The sequence below is a fragment of the Corvus moneduloides genome, chromosome 13 (genome assembly GCF_009650955.1).
Source record: "Corvus moneduloides isolate bCorMon1 chromosome 13, bCorMon1.pri, whole genome shotgun sequence".
NCBI classification, from domain to species: Eukaryota; Metazoa; Chordata; class Aves; order Passeriformes; family Corvidae; genus Corvus; species Corvus moneduloides.
The window spans coordinates 20,572,787-20,586,328 of NC_045488.1; the positions used below are offsets into that span (position 1 = coordinate 20,572,787).

The following is a 13,542-nucleotide window of genomic DNA, read 5'->3' on the forward strand; positions in this document are numbered from 1 at the left end:
GTGTTTTAAAACTCCAATCAGCTTTATTTAAGCTCAACCACCAGCCTGCAAAAGCAGCTGTGATGCAAAGCCAGGCGTTCCTTAAACAAGCACAACTGATCCGTGATTGAAGGATGGTGACACTGCTGGAAGAAGCCAATGCAAACAAAACTAAGGCCCTATGCAAACCCAGGAAAGGCTCGGAGAGTTAACAAGCAGGCACTGAAGAGTGTGTGAGGAAAGCTGTTTCAAGAGGAGGGATAGTGGGGAGCTCTCTGGCTCCTCACCCCATCTGTTCACCACACGGATCTTGGAACAAAGTGCTGTGAATTCAGGTTGTGTGGGCACCAAGCTGTTCCCCAAAGCTGGTCAGAGACATTCCCCGAGTCCCCCAGCAGAGCACAAGCTCTGTCTTGTGGGATTAAGGTGGCAGAGCTGGGTTTAACTCAAAGAGTGAATTTTCTGGATTGGGGCACACCAGCCTGACCCTGGGCATGGGGCTGCAGGAATGTGTGGATGGTAGCAGGATGCCCTGGGCTCAGGAGTTCACACTGGGGCCATGTGGGGCAATGCTGGGATGTCAAGGCTTTACTGGCACAGCTGTCTCAGCTCTGTGGGTCTCAGCATCCCTGCTCTCAGCTGTGGATGGCTTTCCCCTGGGGAGGGTGGTGGGTGGGAGCCTGGGCCCACGGCCACCTGAAGCATTGCTGCTAGGTGCTGGGGTGTAACAATGTGGGCTGCAGCCAGAGGGTGAAACAGTGGGGTAGGGTCAGAAATTCTCATAGTGATGTGCAAAGTAGGTCTGGTCTTTCTTGTTCATCTGCCGGCAAGCCTGTTCCACGCTCTTTGTCATCCCGGGCGGGCCACAACTGAACACCCCGATCTTCTGCACCTGGAAAAGGAGGGAGCCAAAGGGGTCAGACTGCAGCACCAGTTCTCCCCACAGTCCAGCCCCCCTTGATCCCTTGCTCTCTGACAGCTTGGGGCATGGATGCTGACTGAGCAGTCTGTCTCAGCCTCCAGAGGCTTTTGGAGAGGTTGTCACCTCCCCATGGATCTGCCAGGGCCGTGGAGGAAGGATGGGAGCCCTCCAGCTCTGGTCAGTGGTTGCAGCTGGGGTCCTGCAAAAGCAGGGGGTGTTTAGCTGGTACGGGGCACTGCTGACTCTTGCAGCTCAGCCTGGCACCAGAGGGAAAGTAGGATTCATTCCCCTTCTGCCCTGTTCTTGGTGCAGATGCCACTGAGGTCTCCAGGACCTTGGGGGCAGGCTGGGACCAGTCCTCCACACTGGCCAATGGGTGCACCTCCTCCTCTTCCCAGCTGGACACTGACCTCAGGGTGCACCTCCTGCAGCGAGCTGAAAAAGGGTACAAAGGGAGGGCGCCCAAAGTGGGTGATGGAGCGCAGCCCTGTGAACAGGCTCTTGTTTAGCACCTTCTGGAAATGCCGTTCACAGATGTACTGAAAGAGAGATTGGTGCACGTCAGATGGCCCAGCACAGCCCAACGTGGCCCTGCACAGCCTGGCATGGCGTGGCATGGCCTGGCATCCTTCCCATTGGATGTCCAGGCTCACCAGCATGGTGGTGCGCAGATCGAACTTCTCGGCCAGCTGTGTGATGTAGATGTGCACGGAGACCAAGCTGTTCTTGTCTAACTCTTCCACCTCCCGGATGATGTCCGTCAGCCACTCAAACTGCCGCTGAGTGCGTGTCACCCAGATGAAGTAGATCTGTGGCACATTGGGACGAGGCTCAGAGTGGGGCCAGCATCCTTGTGAATGTCCATGGACTCCACAGAGGATTTTACCCCCAAAGAGGCCAGCAGCAGCAGGAGGCATCTCAGAATCACAGAATCAGTTAGGTTGGAAAAGATCTCTGAGATCATCAAGTCCAACCTCTCAGGGGGGCTCATCTTTCAGATACTTTCTCTTACCTTCTTACACAGCAGCTTGGAGTTTATGGATGACTTGAAGACCAGGTCCTTGAGAATGGATGCGAAGGGTGTCACCCCGATGCCTCCTCCCACCAACACCGACACCTCAAACTTGTTCCACTCCTGGTGGCCCTCCCCGAAGGGCCCGTCCAGGTAGAGCTGGAAGGGAGTCAGCCGTTAGCAGAAGTCTCTGCTTGCCAAGGTCTTGGCTGCCCTCAGGACTGGAGAAGAGCCTCAGGCTTGGCACAACCCATTGCTGAGATGCTCTTGGGCTCAGATGTCCCCATGGGTGAGATCCTGTTCAGGGCTCACCTTGGGCAGTGTGCCGAGGAGGCCCAGGTTCTCAGGAGAGTAGAGCTCCCGCAGACGGGTGGTCCAGGGCCCCACGGCGCGGATGTGCAGGCTCAGCGTGTCGTCGTGCGGCGCCGAGGTCAGCGTGAAGGGGTGGTACTCGGTGGTGCCCAGGGCCACGCAGGCAATGCGCACCCACTGCCCGGACTTGTAGTCAAAGTCCTGTGGCCGCTGGAACTGCAGGTGGGTGACACCTGTGGGGAGATGGGGAAGGTGGAGCTGTTGAGGAGGTGATGTTCCTGCATTGCTGCAGCCCCTGATGCTCTTGCAGGGAGCCTGGGCTGGGCTGCTGCTGTGTGGCCAGGGATGTTGTGGTACCTGAGGGCAGGAGCTCCGCTTTCACCACACTGATCTCCACCTTCTTCCTGCTCAGGCTGTACAGCTTGTCTGCACTGTAGATAAGAGCCGGGATGATGAAGTAGATATAGAAACGGGGCTGCTGGATCAGTGCGTAGCTGCCATGGATGATGACCTGGGCAGGGAGCAGAACCCTTTAGCAAGGTGATCGTCACCCCAGGGATGATTTGGTGTAAGCTCAACAGCATGGGGAGCCAGGACTGGGGCCACCATCTCCCTTGGGACCACCCCAGCTATTCCATCTCATCAGCTGCACTGACTTGACCTACAGGCTTGCAGTGCGTTGGCACCATCCCTCCCTTCCAGCCCAAATCCTTTACCAGGATGTAGAGCAGCACATAGAGGTGGTGAGTGATCCAAAAGCCCTGGAAGCTGACACGTCGGAAGTGGTGGGTGGCAAACACGTACATCACAGCAAGGACCACGAGAAGCAGCACTCCTGTCATGCCTGTGAGAGGAAGAGTGGGGAGGCCCTGTGGGCAGGAACAGGGCAGCCCCACAGGGGCTCTACCTGGGCTGGGCAGAGGGCTGTCCATCCTGGGCACAGGTGTGCAGGTCTGTCTGTTAGGTGTTCTCACCTGGAATAGTCTGGAAGAACCACCAGTAATACTTCTGTGGGAGCTGTGACCTGGAGAAAGACAAGAGATTGCACTATGGAGTGACCAGAATGAAGTAATGGTTTCCATTTTCATTTCTGTCCATGCCCAGGACACCTGGTCTGGACTCTGCTTTAAATTCCACCTACCCATCATTTGTAAAGACACTGGAGAAGAGGCAGGACAGCACACTGAGAGGTGTGACTGAGAAGATGTAGACATTCACTACGTGGCCTGCAGTGTGAAGCACTGTAAGAGACAAAAATACAGAGAAAGCATCACTTGATGTGGATGGAGATGTGTCAGACTCTGCTGATGTCCCCAGGGACCCAGAGATGCCTCCTCTTCTGTAGTGCAAGGCATCTGTGTCTCTGCAAAGTCTTTAGGCTTCTGCCTGGTCCTGCCATGGCGTGATGAGCTGCTCCTCTGCTTGTGGGTGGCACATCCCCCAGCAGCCCACCTACCTGAGAAAATCAGGGCTGCCATGGCAATCCAGCGGTGGAAGTCGACGGCGGCATCAAAGGGGATGTAGTGATTGAGGAAGGTCTCCCGCAGGACGGTGATGAGGTTGCGGCACATGGTAAGCAGGATGTAGGAGTACATGAAGGAGATGGAGGCAGCTGCTCCCCGGGAGATGATGATCCCCACGAAGGTGGTCTGTGCAATTCCAGTGCTGGGGGATGCAAAGGCGTAGTCTGGGGGGAGAGAGTGGAGGGCGTGTCACGTGCCTGGCGCTGAGGGCCGTGAGCCTTCCTGCAACAAGGGGATGGCCACTCGTGTGGCTCCACCAAAAAGAGGACACCAGGGATGGTTTGTGTGGGGAAAGGGACACAACGACCCAGAACTGCCGGGTGACAGGGTGACCTTGGAGATCCAGGGAGGAGAATATCCAACAGGGAATCTGCACCTTGGGACTGTGGCCTCAGTTGGGGAATCCAATATAAGAGGTGTCCATAAACTGGAACGAGTCCAGTGGAGACCACTAGGATGGGTGGGAGCTGGGTGACATGTAAGGGAAAGGCTGAGGGAAATGGGCTTGTTCAGGCTGGAGGAGATGGGTCAGGGAAGTTGGCTATCTGCAGCCATTACATGGAGGCACAGAGCAAGTCTTTCTCAGGGATGCACAATGGAAGGATGTGAGGCAGGAGCACAAGTTTCACTGTAGAAAATTCAGGTTTGATGCAAAATAAAAAGTCTCCACAGGGAGGATGGTCAAAAACTAGCAGAGACCCAGCAAAGTGGTGAAATCACCAGCCTTGGAACTCTTCACACCTTCTCTAGGCAAGGCCTTCATCAGTCTTGTTCAGCTTTGGAAAAGGGTTTGCTCTGAGCAGGGCACTAGACCAGACCGTTCCAGAGATCCCTTCCAACCTCAGTGATCCCTTGGTCATCCCAGGGGAAGACTGCCACTGTTGCCCAAAGCTGTGCTGGACAGCTCCCCATCGTGCCCCAGGCAGCCCCAGCTTTGAGCCCACGGTGGGGCTGGGGGGGCACTCACAGTAGGCTCTCTCTGCGAAGACGCCGACGGTGATGGCGGAGAAGAGGACGACACAGACGATGTGGCGCCGGTAATTCTCAACAAAGCGCTTGAACTCCTGGATCTTTTGCTGAACTCTGTTCCTCTCGTACTTCTTCCGTTGTGCTTCTGTGTACGGATGCAGCTGGTACTGGTTTGCCCTGGCAAATAAAGGAGTGCTGGTGTCACCGTGGGGTTTTCCCAGCAAGGAATGGCTCAGGGCCCAAGCTTGGGTTTCCTCCCAAAGCACCGTGATCTCCCCTGCACTGCATCAGTGACAGGGGTGACCTGCAGAGCACACCATGAGAGAGTGATCTCAGGTCAGCCTGCTCTACAGTGCCTTCAAAAGCTGATAACAAAGGTGGAGAGAGTGACTCACAAATGAAACTGTAGATAAGAACTGTAAAAGAAAATTTCATAATAATACTCAACTGTCAAAAATTATGCCACAAAGGGGGAATTTCCTTAATTGGTGCAATTACGGCAAACCAAGATATTCTGGCCATCAATAACAACAGCTGAGCTACTTCCTTGAAGAAATACTTGCTTCTGCCCCATCAGGGAGGACCAAATTCTCTCCTGCAGCTCTTGTAGGCAGCCCAGGCAAACCAGCAGCATCCCAAGGGGCAGAGGAGCACAGGCAGGAACTGTCAGACAAGACCCCTCTCTAAAAACCACTATCCCAACCTCTGGAGTTGGCCACTTCATTTGTTTGTTTTTTTTGTAGAGGTACATCACCCAGACCCAGATACGGCACTGTCCTGCCGAGATGGGACTGTTTCTGTAGTTCCTTGGCCAATGAGTGCCTCCTTGGAGTAGTGTCATTTGACTGGAGGGCTACCCATTCTGACATGGAGATGTGAGAAACAGCAAACAGGCTGAGCCCAAGCCCCAGAGACACAGCCAGTGAGGAGACTCACTTTCTTCCTGGTCTCTTCCTCAGTTCTTGGCCTTTTCGCTCCGTGTAGTGACTCACAGTGTCCAGATTTGAGTCTTTGTTCTCCTCTGAGATGGTTCTGTGGAAATAGAGCTATGTCTAGCCCAAAGCTCTATTTGCCAGAAGTGCTTGCCAAAATCTTCCCCTTTTCTCCACTTCTCGTCTCGGGCTCAGCTGGGAATGTGTCCAGCTTTTTCCCACAAGCCTGCTTGCATTAACTTTAATTGCACATGGTCTGGATTCAGTCCAAGATAACCCCTCCCTCTGACAAGCAAGGCAGGACTCCCATCTCCACACAGAGGATGCAACAGGGCTCTACAGGAGGCAATTCCTCCCCTCTGGCTGTGCCCAGGGAGGAGGATGGCAGCCCCACTGCAGCGCCCAGCGTGCACCTCCCACCCCTTCCCCAGCGCTGGGAGTTCCAACATCTGGTGGGAGCAAGTGTTGGAAGGCCTGGGCTGAAGGATAGATGTGAGCCAGGGCAGAAGGAGAAGGAATAGCAACAGTGACACTAAGGAAGGGAGCTTACCCTTTCGGCTCTTTCTTTTTTATGAAGGAGACACAATTTTGCAGATTTTGCTTGAACACTTCAGGGACACCTTTGAGGAGACAAAAGGACAAACAGCCATTCAGAAGGTGCAAGACAAAGATTAGGAATCTCCTGTGGGCAGGGAAAAGCTCGGAACTGGCCCAAACATGTCACACATGAAGCAACAGCTGATGCCCCATTACTGCGGTTGGGTTGGGGGAGACGGATGAACCAGGATTTGAGAGTTCCATATTGGGTGCTGCCCACTGCCTCCAGCCTTGCAGGGCCAGGGGCGTCCCAGTGCTCGTGCCCACTGACCTTTGACACAGAGCTGGGTGAGCCGAAGCTCGCTGTCGTGGTCCCGCAGCATGTAATGGAAATTCTCCCATGTCAGCTCATCCCTGTCCTGGAACCCCGAGGCCCGAAACATGGACTCGGTCACCTGCTCTGCCTGTTCTCTTGACAGGCAGTTGTTGGAGATCTCGATGAAGGACCTGGAGCAAGGAGGCAAGATGGGAACACCAGCTGAGTCCCTCAAATAACACAGGGCAGAGTCCCAGACCAGTTTCAGGGGAGAAATGGGCTCTTGGTTGCAAGTGTTGAGCCCATGGTCTTCATGGGGCCCGAAGCACAGAAACTGGGAGCTGCTTCTGAAGACATGCCTATAAACATTGTGAAACATTAGGAGAGAGGAGGAAGAGTACCTGAGCATCCTCAGAAACTCCTCCTTGGAGAGGAACCCATTCTCATCAATGTCATACATCCTGAACATCACCTTGGATTTCTCCTCTGGGGACCCTGGTGGGGAGGGAGAGAGGCAAAGTAAGAACAAGATCCTATTTTCATCAACAAAGATGCTTTCATATGTTGTTTTTGAATGTCTGGACCTGCAGCAGTGAAGCCTCACCCTTCCACTTGACTTTCTCAAGTGCAAGGTGAAATATTGATCACATATTCTTTCTTGCACATTATTTTTCAAAGACAAGGTGTGCTTTTGCACAGCAATGATTTCTCTGGGAGTTGTTTTGATTGAATCTGGCATTCAACACCTCCACCTATGAATCCACCTTTCCAGTGGTCATTTAGGGAGAATCAGATTGCAGACATGGTTGCTACGATCTCTCAAGTACAGGATGCACAGCCCTTTCAGGAGAAGGGCAGACATGTCTGTGGTGCTGGAAGACAGCTCCCATCTTCCAGAAAACACAATTACATTGTCATGCCCATAACTCAAGCTGAAGCTGTCCTGAGTGAAGGGAATTTAAATCTGTAGCAGGTTCAAATGCCTATAGGTTGATCTGCTGGGTGAATCTTGTCCTCCACTCTGACAGAGCCTAGAAATGGGACCAAGGGCAGCAGATGGAGGCATTAACCAGCTCCAGCTCCCACCTTTCATGAAGACCACCAAGATGTCCAGGAATTCCCGGAAGGAAATGTAGCCATTGCCGTCTTTGTCAGCCAGGGAGAACATGGAGTCCACAAACATGGAGTGGTCTTTGAGCCCCAGGGCTTCAGCAAACTCAGCCCTGGTCAGCTCACACGTTAGAGCCTCCTTTGCCTTCTGTGAAGATTCAAGGCTGAGCTCCCCGGCATCGGATCTGTCAATTTCCAGCACCTGCAGGTTGTGTCCCACAAAAGAAATCCTGTGAGTGATGGCAGAGCACAAGGCTGCTGTTTCCTTTCTGACCTATTGCACAAAGACTGGTGGCTCCCTGGCACAAAACTCGTGGCAGATACCATGGGGAAAGTCCCGTGTCTTTCCTACACGGTGTGACTTTTCACACTCCACACGACTGACCACTCTGGAGACCTGATACACCACCCAGAAGTCTCTTTGCCACTTTAGGCACTTGTATCACTGCAGCAGATCTCCCTTTGTCTTCTGCAAAGGAAAATGTCCCTCGGTCCTGGAAGTATTGGCAGCTTCCTTGTGTGTGGCTTACCAGCTCTTAGAGAGAGCACCAGCCCCAACTTTCTTTGCTTAATCAATACAGAAATACCTTCCCCCACGCATCAGGGCTTGCTATACCTCTACACACCTGAGCAAACAGGTGCCTGAAGAAAGTCTCCAGAATTTGTTTTCTCTGCTCCTGGGTGACTGCCCGTTTCATCAGGCTCTGCTCCTTCATCTCAGACAGATGCAGGTCAAATCTGCTCTCCTTCAAGTAGTCTCCTAGCTTCCCGATGAAGATGCTCCTCTCAGCCTCCTCACTGAAGAGCAGCACCTGCAAAGGACCCACCAACTGGCCGTGATCATCAGAGGCTCAGCTCCATGGTATTTTCTGGACCTGGTGGTTCTCAGGAGGCCACAACCTCCCTTCAAGGACTTACACTTCTCCCAGTGTCCCCAGCTGAGTGGTGCAGAGGACTGTGGAGGGTCCAGGGGAAGGTGTCATACCCCGTGCACCATGGTACTTACCAGGTCGTAGTCCTTGGGGCTCTTCAGGAGCAGAGCTTTGTTCCCTTTGTTGTTGGAGAGGATCACCTCCACTCTTTGGTGGGCTTTCAGGTTGATGCTCCGGAGCACAGACCCTCTGCTATCCAGCACTTTGAGCACTTTGTCAGCTTGGAGCTGAATGTAGACAGGAGAGCTGTCTGTCTTGGGCCCGTGCCACTCCAAGGCTGGTGGGAGAGAGCACAGGACTCAGCTGGAAAGGCTCCTACTAATCCCAGAACCTCCTTCACCGAGAGGCAGTTTGGGAGTGATTTCATAACCAGGCACATCTTAAAGGAATAATGACGATCTCCTAAGTGCAGAGCTCAAGCACATGGACACAGGAGGAGTACAGACTGTGGAGCAGGGAGATAGGATTTTTCCAGTGTGCAGAGCAAGCAGATACAGTCCCTCTCCTGGATCTACTGGTGAAATTGCTCTACACAGGTTTCCTTCAGGCATGGTGTGATCTGGGGAGGATTGGAATCAGAGTGGCACAGGATGACTCAGGTTGGAAGGGACTCAGGCTGGAAGGGTATCTTGCCCAACCTCCTGCCCAAAGCAGGACCAGCCACAGGTCAGTCTGCTCAATGCTTTATCGGGTCAAGTCTTGGATAGGATGGGCTACCAAGCTCTCTGGGCTCCCTGTTCCACTGCTTGACTATGCTCCTGGAGTTCCTCCTTACATCCCATCTGGGTATAAGCCCCAGGCCCAGCCCTGCCTCAGTGTGTGCCCTGACTGCAGCAGCATCACCAGGTGCCATCGCAGGGTTGAAAGTGCCCCCTCACCGTGTATGGCCTCGCTGGACATCTCCCTGCGCACGCTGGTGCCCTGCTTCCTCTGCAGCTTCTTGAAATCTCTCTTGCGGAAAGCGGCAACAACCCAGGCAACAAACAGAGTCCCTGGGGACACACGGGAGAAGGAGGCATGAGAGATCACGCAGCTCCTTCCCAGTTTCGGCTCCCTCCTGGTGCCCAAGGACCCTGCCATCTCAAGGACCTCAGGAGTGACCGTGACTCCGCGGCTCCTGCTGGGAGGTGCTTTGTCCATGGGCACCCAGCCCCTTTCTCTGGGGGAGAGGTGAAAGAGGAGAAGGGTTAAGAAACAGAGTGACAAACCCAGGGGCAGACAGCAGAGGACGACGATGATGATCCCAAAGCCTGCGCCGCTGCCTGCAAAGTAGTCCAGCACCATCATGGGTGTGCAGTTGGCCAGGTGTTGAGCTGTCAGCTGCTGGGGCTGGGGGCATGGGTCCCCTGCAAGGGGGAAACAAGCTGTGAGTGTCATTGACCTTGTACCCAGCTCACCTGCATCGCCCCTAGGAACTTCCGCATTAAGATGTTGATGGGGTTTGTGGCTGAGTGACTCAGGGAGCACTGCAAAACTGGGGTGCTTGAGTCAAACTCCAGATCTTGGGGACAGCCTTTGGGTTTGAGTTCAACCTTTGCCTGCCACAGCAAACCAAGCACAGAACTGGACTCTAGTGCTCTGGAGCCCATCTCCTGATGGGATGGGCTGGCCAAGGGGCACCCTGAGCCACAGCAAACTGGGGCTCAGAGCCTCTGCTCATCTGGATGCTGCAAATCCAGGGAGACCTCCTGGTGTGATTACAAGGAATACACACCAAGGGAACAAGGGCTGGAACGTGACCCAGATGAAATGCTTACAGTAAATGGAAAGAGTGTGGCAAGATTCCAAGAGGAAAAGGCGTATTGCCAAACACAGTAGTAGGGATTTTCCCTTTGGGATCATGCCTGCACTTCAGCTCTCTTTCAACACCTGCATCATGCATCAACATCTTGCTCACAAGCAACCCTTGCATTTTGTGCCCATTTTGCTGGTTTAGGGTCATAGCAAGTGTGAGGCTTGAGAAACTCCAAACTTGATGTGTTCCCTGTGTCACTGAGTCGCTGGCTGTGTCACTGGGATGACTCTGCTTTTCTTGCTGCCTTGCTGCAGCCATTCCCTCCCTGCTCCCTCCCAGTGCACAGTGCACAGTGCACTCACCCTCTCTCCAGACGAACACATGGGGCTGGAGGTCTGTGGATTTGGCATAGGTGACAGCAGTCAGGACACTGTGAAAGGTGGTGTTACGGATCTCCCTGACTTCCTCCTCCGTGAACAGCCTGAGGAAAAGTAGGTGGAGACAAGTGGTGGCCCCAGGTGTCACTGACCAGCAACAGGAGGGAACTGAGGAAGCTGGAGGATGCTTTTTCCTCCAGCCCCAGTTTCCATGTGTTACTGGGGTTTGGAGAGCAGCTACCAGATAGGGACAAGGCCATTACCCATTCTTGGTATTTTCGAACCAAAACCTGTCGCTATCACGCAGGCGCACAAACTGGTCCAAGATGATGGTAGAGAAGAGGGAGCCATCAGCCTCCAGCATGCCTCCAGGGAGCAGCTCCAGCGCAGCCGTGTTGTTGGCATACAGGGCAGCAACGTTCTGCAGGACCTGGTGAGAAACCCCACCACACGTGAGGGAATTCTGCCAGGGCATCAGAAAGTCCTGGCAAGCCTTAGGAGGTGTGAGGAATGTGCATTTCCCAGGCATCACACACTTCTGTGGGCTGGGAGGATGCTGAGCCTCAGAATGCCTCAAGCTCATGGCTTGAACTCGAGCGACTGAGCATCGCTCCCAGAGCATCTCAGCTTCAGGAGGAGCAGAGTGCCTGGGGGCACGGGAGTTTAGCACTGGGGCAGGATGGGTTATTCATGCCATGTAATTACACAGTTACCCCAATGCAAGAATGAAAATTACACAGCTACCCCCCTGCAGGCGTGAAAATCAGCCAGGGCAGGACATGCACGGATCTTCCTCTTCCTATGATGCTGCAGAATTCAGTTCCTGCCTGGAATGTCCCATCAGCCTATGGCCCACATACATTCCTTGCCCAGACCAATTTGCTGTTACCTGTGGCTCCAGGTGTGAGGCAAGGTTTGACCAGTTTTGGAGAGGTTTCAACCCAAATCGCTCCCGGACTTGGTTATAGGTTGGCAGGCCAAGGTCTCGCCCACGCTGAACCCAGCTGGCCACGTAGTCGGTGCGGGAGTACTTCAGGGGCCCATACCAGTAATCTGTGGGTGGATTTGAAGCCATGGTGATGGCAAGGCAGAGCCAGAGGAGCTGCCCCAACTGCCACAGCTGCTGGCCCGGCCTTGTCCTCTGCCATGGGCTGTGCCAAACATGGAGACACCTCCATGCCCTTGCCAGAATGGTCCCATGGACAATGCACCTCCATTAACAAGGCTGAAGCTGAAGCATGTGGTTGGGTGCTGCTGGAGGAGGCAATGGGACCTGCCTCCCCACCTTGGCCCCGGCACAGCCTCAGGTGTAGGGGTCCCCCACTAAGGCACAGCTGCAGTACAGACCTCGGAGATCTTCCACCACAACATTGTCCTCCCGCTCTGCGATCTGTGAGCTCATCCCCAGCAGGAGGTTGTCCACATCTTCTGCCTGCTGCAGCCCGGGCCTCTGAGAGGTATGGGAAGAGCAAGTGATTCCTCTTGCATGAGGGAGGACAGACAGTAGCCCCACAACCCGGAACTGGTGCCCCCAGGGGTGCAGACCCATGGTGCAGGGGAATCGGGGACTTCTTCCAGGGTCATTTTCTCCACATCAGCTCAGCCTTGAGGTCTGAGCCTGACACAGCTGAAGGCTGGAGATGCTGGACGGGGAGGGTCTCTCACCCCTTGTCTGGCTGTCATACTCTGCACCTAATTTCCCTTTCAGACCCCTGTGAGGTCCCCCACAACACAGAGCAAGACATGAAGCCCCCTGGCCAGCCTGCCACATCCTCAGGACCCCCGTGCTCCCTCCCCTGTACCTCTCTGCTCCAGTAGCTGTTGCAGAGCCGCACTGCTGGGAACGAGCCACTGGAGACAGACACGTTCTGGAACCGGCACTTGGTGTCTCTGGAACAACAGAGAAGAATTGGACCCTCCCAGGGCTGCCTGGAGCTGACAGGGCTTGGCTGTCTCAGCCGAGGGCAGGACATAGGGAAGGGACAGAGACCATCCCAACAAAGACCATTCCCAGCCACCAACCCAGCTCGGGTATTCCCTCCCCTGACACAGGCACTGCAGTCCCATAATCCTGCCGGGCTGCTCCTACCTCTTGTAAACACCTGGAGGCACCATGGTGGCCAGGAATTGCCCCGCAGCCGCCACGAACTCTGGTGAGAGGCTGGGGTCCAGGTGCTGCTGGTAACCTGTGGGGCAGCAGCCAAGCTGGAGGGAAAAGGGGCCAAACTCCCTCTCCCTCCCCACCCACCAGCTCCCCTGGTCCCCCTACCCCTGCTTCCAATACTCCTTTGTCTGCCTACCCCTCACCTTGGTACTCCGGGACCGGTGTGCCCAGCAGGGTTGGCAGCCACTCATACAGAACAATGCTCTAGGGAACAGGGAAGCTGGGTCAGGGCCAGAGCCATGCAGGATGTTGGGGGTCCCAGCAGAGCTGGGGGGTCCCGTCCCTCACCTGGAAAGTGGCGATGACTCTCTTGCGAGTGTGCTGGAAGAGATCCTCATCGGACCAGGCAGGATGCTGCTGGGCCAGTGCTTTGGCCAGCTGGTTGTGGTACCGAAACCAGGCGATGCTCTCAGCCTGCAGGAAGGGGTTCTCGTTCCCCCAGGCACTCCCCAGGTCTGCAAGAGCCACCATGACCATCAGCAGGGGATGTCACCACTGGGTCTAGCTGTGCCCATGGCTGGAGGAGCACACCTAGCCCTGTGGATGCAGCCCAGTGTCCCCTTGTCCCCTTGCCCTTCCTTCCTCCCCAGGCAGACCAGCAACCTGAGCAAATGAGAAGCAGCATGAGGCCCCCAGCATGGGTGAAGGGTTGGGCAGGTGAGGAATTCAAAGCAAGCTGAGCGAGTTTGTATCAGCAGCAGCCCTTTTCCCCAGAGGAGTTC

General features: G+C 54.8%; 1 protein-coding gene across 3 annotated transcripts in view; it reads right to left on the reverse strand.

Annotated features, from left to right (window-relative positions):
- The window catches only part of LOC116450532 (dual oxidase 2-like), a 27,147-nt gene continuing 13,605 nt past the window's right edge, over positions 1-13,542 (reverse strand). For all 3 annotated transcript variants that reach the window (XM_032123119.1, XM_032123120.1, XM_032123121.1), the window contains exons 7-34: positions 13,109-13,275; positions 12,964-13,024; positions 12,746-12,842; positions 12,459-12,546; positions 12,004-12,106; positions 11,546-11,709; positions 10,920-11,086; positions 10,642-10,760; positions 9,753-9,890; positions 9,423-9,536; positions 8,619-8,821; positions 8,239-8,424; positions 7,589-7,814; positions 6,904-6,997; positions 6,518-6,693; positions 6,200-6,269; positions 5,654-5,749; positions 4,716-4,894; positions 3,682-3,912; positions 3,367-3,466; positions 3,200-3,249; positions 2,942-3,069; positions 2,583-2,736; positions 2,226-2,458; positions 1,914-2,072; positions 1,555-1,710; positions 1,312-1,440; positions 1-871 (exon numbers count right to left, since the gene is read on the reverse strand). In XM_032123119.1, the coding sequence (XP_031979010.1) occupies positions 749-871; positions 1,312-1,440; positions 1,555-1,710; positions 1,914-2,072; positions 2,226-2,458; positions 2,583-2,736; positions 2,942-3,069; positions 3,200-3,249; positions 3,367-3,466; positions 3,682-3,912; positions 4,716-4,894; positions 5,654-5,749; positions 6,200-6,269; positions 6,518-6,693; positions 6,904-6,997; positions 7,589-7,814; positions 8,239-8,424; positions 8,619-8,821; positions 9,423-9,536; positions 9,753-9,890; positions 10,642-10,760; positions 10,920-11,086; positions 11,546-11,709; positions 12,004-12,106; positions 12,459-12,546; positions 12,746-12,842; positions 12,964-13,024; positions 13,109-13,275 (3,911 nt within the window). In that variant the 3' untranslated portion in view covers positions 1-748. The remainder of the gene's footprint in view (positions 872-1,311; positions 1,441-1,554; positions 1,711-1,913; positions 2,073-2,225; positions 2,459-2,582; positions 2,737-2,941; positions 3,070-3,199; positions 3,250-3,366; positions 3,467-3,681; positions 3,913-4,715; positions 4,895-5,653; positions 5,750-6,199; positions 6,270-6,517; positions 6,694-6,903; positions 6,998-7,588; positions 7,815-8,238; positions 8,425-8,618; positions 8,822-9,422; positions 9,537-9,752; positions 9,891-10,641; positions 10,761-10,919; positions 11,087-11,545; positions 11,710-12,003; positions 12,107-12,458; positions 12,547-12,745; positions 12,843-12,963; positions 13,025-13,108; positions 13,276-13,542) is intronic.